This window comes from Chlorocebus sabaeus, chromosome 2 (assembly GCF_047675955.1).
Source record: "Chlorocebus sabaeus isolate Y175 chromosome 2, mChlSab1.0.hap1, whole genome shotgun sequence".
NCBI classification, from domain to species: Eukaryota; Metazoa; Chordata; class Mammalia; order Primates; family Cercopithecidae; genus Chlorocebus; species Chlorocebus sabaeus.
Window position 1 is genome coordinate 18,911,233 of NC_132905.1, and position 6,637 is coordinate 18,917,869.

A 6,637-nucleotide genomic window follows, 5' to 3' on the forward strand; every position below is an offset into this window, starting at 1 on the left:
TTGACCTGTGCTCTCTCAGGTCGGTCTTGAGCCATGATGGATTAGGGAGAGACATTTCTTGTGCAAATGAGATGCTCCCCTCACTTCACCCATGAGCCCCTCCAGGGCCGGCTACATAATTTACAAGACTTAATGCAAAGTGAAAATGTGGAGTCCCTTGTTCAAAAGCAGGAAAAAAAGTGTTAAAGGTACTAAAATTAATTTTTAAATTTTCTTTGGCAGTTTCTCTCTAGATCTGCCATGGTGTTAAAAAACGTATTTGCTGTTGCTCCTCCATAAGCATGTAGATACTCACAGGGAGAGTGCAGACCCTCAGAGGTGTGCAGAGTCCCTGTCCTACTACTTGGTGTGTGCAGGACCCACCAGCTAGCAGGTTCCCTCTGTCACCAGCACCCTGGTAGTCAGGGACGAGGGACCACACTAACAACATTTGAGACAGTAATTGGAAACCAATATTCAGAGGAGACGTAAAAGATGATGCAGCCTCACAAGTAATGATGTACCAACTTTAATAAATGGCAGTGGGAAATGCAGAGGCAAGTAGGTTCCATCAACCAGGGTTCTCCAGAGAAAGAGAACCAATAGCTGATTATCTGGCTATCTATCTATCTATCTAATCTATATCTATCTGTCAGTTAAGATCTATCTATCTACCTACTTACCAATAGGTCCAATCAGGTCTATTTTGTCAAGAAATGAGACCACGTTTTGTCAAACATTTAATGGGGCAGAGCCAGATGGGTCCAGACCCAAGGACTAAGCTATTCAGTTAAAGACTGACAGCTCCCTGTGCGCTTAATGTGTGCAGGGACACGCCGGTAATAAAAACAATATGTACTGTACTGAGAGGACCAGACATTGTGCTAAGTGCTTTCCAAATACTCCTCACAACAGCTGTACGACTCCAGAGGCAGCAACACTCTCATTTTACAGCGGAGGTAGCTGAAGTTCAAAGAGGTTCAGTGATTTGCTTCCAACCTGTAAGTCTGACTTTGAAGTTCAGGTTCTCAAAACCATGTGGTGTCGACTCTGTGTGCATGCTCTTTTCTGTAGCCCTAGGCCTAGTGCAATACCTGACATGCGGTAAGAAATGTTAAATAACTTGTGTGGGAATGGATTGTATAAATGAATGAAGGAATCTGTAGGATTTAGGTAGAACACAATAAAGGGTGTGTGAAATAGATTTTTATTTTTTTATTTTTTTTTGAGATGGAGTCTCACTCTCATAGCCCAGTACTGTGATCTCAGCTCACTGCAACTGTACCTCCCTGATTGAAGTGATTCTCCTGCTTCAGCCTCCTGAGTATTACAGGCACACACCACCATGCCCAGTTAAATTTTGTATTTTTAGTAGAGATGGGATTTCATCATGTTGGCCAGGCTATTCTCAAACTCCCAAACTCAAGTGATCCACCCGCCTCAGTTTCCCAAAGTTCTGGGATCACAGGCATGAGCCACTGCTCCCGGCTTTGAAATAGATTTAATGAGTCAATCTCAGGTTAAGATTGGGTTAGCAGCGGAAGTGTCCTCCACCAAACAGGTTCTGGGGATCAGCATGTGAGTAACCTGTTTTAGAAAAGCTCAATCTTGTGTGTGTCATTAATCCGCTATGCAGCTTTGAGCCTGGATCTTCTTCTAAGGGATTTAGTCTCTGTTATGCAAGCTGCGGGTTTGGTCTAGGAGTTAGCATTTTCTGTAAAGGACCAGACAATAAGTATTTTAGGCTTGGCAGTAAATATTTTAGGTCCCTGTTGCCATTGTAGTGGAAAAATAGCCGTAGACAGTACATAAATTAATGGATGTATGGCTATGTGCCAATAAACTTTATAAAAACAGGTGACTAGGTGGAAATTTGGTCCAAGGACTGTAGTTTGCTGATCTAGAAAACCCTTGAAGTCCTCTTTAGTCTTCACATTCTATGATGTAAAGATTTAGAACCAATTATGTCAAAGATAATAATGATTATATATTATTATCCTCCTCTGACACCCATGGAAGACATTGCTAATTGGGCACAGGGTACTTTTCTGATGAGAAAGGAGTTGGCTCTAATCGGTCAATCACACATTAAGCAACCAGCCAATTGGAGATTTAAAAAAAAAAAAAAAAAAAACCTTAAGCTGTAGCATTCTCCTTTTAATTAATTAATTAATTTTTTTTTGAGATGGAGTCCTATTCTGTTGCTCAGGCTAGAGTACAATGGCACGATCTTGGCTCACTGCAACCTCTACTTCCAGGGTTCAAGTGATTCTCCTGCCTCAGCCTCCTGAGTAGCTGGGGTTACAGGTGCGTTTCACCGTTTCACCATGCCTGGCTAATTTTTGTATTTTTAGTGGAGACAGGGTTTCACCATGTTGGCCAGGCTGCTCTCGAACTCCTGACCTCAAGTGATCCGCCCACCTTGGTTTCCCAAAGTGCTAGAATTACAGGCATAAGCCACCATGCCCAATCCCTTTTCATTCTTTAAAAAACGAATATTTAGAAAACTCCAGATAATTTATTGAGTGTAGCACTGAGGAAAATAGGAACAGAGAGGGAGAGAGAACAGGAACTATGTGAGAGAAATCAAATTGTCCCCTGGGTGGTGCAGATGAGAACAAAAATCTTGACTTAAGAGTGTCATTACCCATTGGCGGAAATCATATCCTCCATTTCTCTCTTACCTGCCCTACTAAATACCAAATAGGACTGAATGTACCTGGTTCATAGTAGTTACCTCGTGCATATTAATTTTCATCCTTTTCTTTTTCCACCAAAATTTGATTGATGATTGATTGATTATGTCCAAGTCTTCTGATCCACCAAAATTTAAACCATGGAGTGACTTTTGCATAAACAGATCTGCTGCCAGTTGACTATCTGGTTGTGGAATACTTAAATACTTCATGTGGGGCTGTCACTACTTGATAATAAGTGGGTCTTTCATGTCTGTGAAAAGTTCCACAAACCTTCACTTTAGGAATGAATGGGAGAATTCTAAGCTTGAAGATAATGAGTCAAGAGCTTAGAGTTTGCAGCCAGATGAGCTTTGGTTGAATTTAATTTAATTTTATTTTTTTAAGACAGAGTATCGCTCTGTTCCCCAAGCTGGAATGTAGTGGCATAATCATGGTTCACTGCAGCCTCAAACTCCTGGGCTAAAGCCATACTCCTGGCTCCGCCTCCCAAGTAGCTGGGACTACAGGCATACATCATCATTCCTGGCTAATTTTTAAAATTTTTTTTGTAGAGATAGGGTCTCAATATCTGGCCAGGGCTAATCTCAAACTCCTAGTCTCAAGGAATCCACACACCTCAGCAGCTGAGACTGTATGTATGTGACCCTACACTCAGCTATGGGCTGAATTTTAGAGATAATGATGACTCTCTTTATAAATAGAAGCAATCTATGCAGACTGGGTAGCATATAGAACGGGTTTAATTTTTTGCTGTCATGTGAGATCTGTAAGGGATTTTGGGGAATTTTAGGAAGCAGTCCTCTAAGATCTCAAATTATCTCATAGCTAAATGTTGATTACAGTGACTGATGAGCTGCTTTCCCCCTTTATCTCAGACTCATTTCAGTTCTCTTTAGTGGGAAGGGATACAATTCATTTATTCTTTTCAGAGTCCCTTCATGCCCTTAATTTCATAACCCTCTGAGAAGGGCTGACTTGTTAGTATCATTTCATTTCACAGCTGAGAAAACTGAGCTCTGAAGAGATTTGCTGAGAGCAGAGCTCTTCTTCAGCTTTCATTTGTTGAGTGAATGCTTTTCCTGTGACAGGCACTGGGGATAAACGGTGTAAATATTTCAGGGAACTAAGTATCGGTTGGTTGAATGAGCCGAACTTTTGAGAAAGAAACTGCATTGAGCATTCAGTAGAATTTCACAATGCCTTAGAGTCCAATAATGTGAAAATCAGAATTCGTAATGTGAGAATAGGATGTAATGCACGAAGTCTCAGCTGGGGGTCTGCATCTGGTTTCAGTTCCAGGTCCAGGTAGCACCTTTGCAATTGACCACTTCTTCCCCTCTCCACCTGTAAGGCTAATGGCCTGGGGTCTCGTGATGTTTAGGGCTCAGATGGACACTGAAATGGCCTCTTTAATCAGCCAACCTCTCAGGCCAACCTCTTCCCTTTCTTTTCTGGTAATTACTGTGTTGGCCTCAAAGCCTTACCTGGCATAGGAAAGATAAACCGTCTCCTTGGTGTCAGGATTTCTGGTCTCTGGCTAAGCTTCCTGCTTACGCAATAGTAGCTGGGAGAGGCCAAAAGAATTCTGGTTGGGCCACACCCACTAGTGAAAGAATAAATAGTGAGGTTTGGCATTGGCCATCAGAGTCACTCCTGCCTTCACCATGAAGTCCAGTGGCCTTTTCCCCTTCATGATGCTTCTTGCCCTGGGAACCCTGGCACCTTGGGCTGTGGAAGGCTCCGGAAAGTGTAAGTTGGGAGTCATTCTGGTCTAATCTGGGCTGCAGGGTCAGAGGTGCGGTCTCCTGGTGATGTGCGTGTGTCCCCTTCTGTAGGCTCTGATCTCTCAGCTTAGTTTCAGGAGACCTCCCTGAGAGTGGAATACATGTCTGGCTGAGCTCCAAGGTTTCTGTGAGGGTTTCTGAGCTTCTGGAAATGCTTTTTCTATGCAGCCATGCTGTCGGCCCAGATCCCACTCTCTCTCTCTCTGTCTCTCTCTCTCTTATCCTCTGCCTTCTTCACCTGTCTGCGACTCTCAAATCATTAGTTTCTGACTCTGCTTCTTCTTTGTGTCTTCGCTTCTGCTATTTTGTCTCTGTGTTTCTGCCTTGGGCTTTAGCTCTCAACTTCTCTCATACTGGTTCTATTTATCTTTGTTTATCTTTCTCCATCTCCATCACTCCCAGCCTTCCTCTCTGCCTTTGTGTAGCCCTGTTTTGCTCTGGGGTGGGAGGTCTTGACTAGAAGCCTGCTGCCCTTTTCTTGGGTCTGAAACATCCCCTGTCCATTTGTCCAATTTAATCAAGCCCATCAATCTACCCGGAGATCAGGCAGGCATGACCCTTTGGGCTTTGTGGATAGCTCCTGAGGTAAGGGTCTCTCCCCCTCAAAAGTGGTGCTTTGTTCAGCAGGCATGATGACTTCTCAGTGCCCAGCCTACTCCTGACCTCTTGACTTTCTCTTCAAAAGCCTTCAAAGCCGGAGTCTGTCCTCCTAAGAAATCTGCCCAGTGCCTTAGATATGAGAAACCTGAGTGCCAGAGTGACTGGCAGTGTCTAGGGAAGAAGAGATGTTGTCCTGACATTTGTGGCATCAAATGCCTGGATCCTGTTGACACCCCAAGCCCAAGTAAGCAGATCGGGGAACTGGGTAGAGAGGAGTGAGCCTGAGGACACAGCATTAGGGGGAGGGCACTGGGTGATGGGTCCTGCCAGGCCTCCTTGTCAATCAGTCAATGAGTCACATGCCCTAAGCAGGAAGGTAGCCAGCAGGTGGTGAAGCAGCGGGCATTTAGATAGCCAGGTAGTTGGAAGCCTCCCACCTAGTCAGCACTGGACGACTGGCCCCCTGCATCAACGGGGGCCTGATGTTCTAGGACAGCCAGGTGCTGTGTTTGGGGGATGCCTTACGGAGAAAGTGGTGGTGATAGAGATGGGAGGCGATGATCCGACCTGCTCAGGTTGGAGGAGGGGTTCACTCTAAAAAGTGGAGATAGGAGGGGTTGTGTAAAGTACAAGGCCTCTGACTGGTAGCCTCACTCTCACCCAGCGAGGAGGAAGCCTGGGCGTTGTCCACCGGCTTACGGCCAATGTATGATGCTTAACCCCCCCAATTACTGTGAGATGGATGGCCAGTGCGAGCGTGACTTGAAGTGCTGCATGGGCATGTGTGGGAAATCCTGCGTTTCCCCTGTGAAAGGTAAGCAGGGGCCGAGGGCACACTGAGCTCCCTCCAGCCCTCTCAGCCTCAACCCTCTGGAGACCCAGGCATATGGGCAGGGGGACTCCTGACCCCTATTCCAAGCAGAGCCTCTGTCTGATTCCCTTGTCCTTCAAGAGAACTGTTCTCTAGGTCTCAGGGCCAGGATTTCCATAGGATCACCTGTGGCTTTGATTCTATTCTAGTGTCTCTGGGTGGGGGTCCTGGGCAAGTGACTTTCTGAGTCTCAGTTTCTTTATCGGTAAAATGGACATAATGAGATTGAAAGTGCTCTGCAAAACACTATGTGCACTAAGAATTTATTATTCAGGTTGTTTCTGTCATGTTTTCTGAGGTTAAATCCCAAACGATCCGTGGAGTTTGAGGATTATCTAATTCAATGCTTTCAATTTAGAGTTTTACGGTGAAAATGAGACTTGTCTCCTGACACTAAGTCTCTCTACTATAGCACTATCTTGCTGTTTTCTTTATCTCAGGAGGATCCTTGGGCAGGAGGAAGGATGTGAATATGATTTGGCTGGTTTCTATGCTGAAGCTCTTATCTGATTTTCTTTCACAGCTTGATTCCTGTGATTTGGAGGAGGCTCTGGAGTCCTGCTCTGTGTGGTCCAGGTCCTTTCCACCCCCAGACTTGGCTCCACCACTGATATCCTCCTTTGGGGAAAGGCTTGGCACACAGCAGGATTTCAGGAAGTGCCAGTTGATCAATGAATAAATAAATGAGCCTATTTCTCTTTGTA

The 6,637-nt window shown here is 44.9% G+C and overlaps 1 protein-coding gene across 1 annotated transcript; it reads left to right on the forward strand.

Moving 5' to 3' along the window:
- Nucleotides 1-4,301: 4,301 nt before the first annotated feature.
- Nucleotides 4,302-6,637, forward strand: SLPI (secretory leukocyte peptidase inhibitor). Its single transcript, XM_008016163.3, has 4 exons — nucleotides 4,302-4,427; nucleotides 5,148-5,306; nucleotides 5,727-5,876; nucleotides 6,457-6,637. Exons 1-4 carry the CDS (start codon nucleotides 4,343-4,345, stop codon nucleotides 6,459-6,461), a joined length of 399 nt encoding a protein of 132 aa, XP_008014354.1. The 5' UTR covers nucleotides 4,302-4,342; the 3' UTR covers nucleotides 6,462-6,637.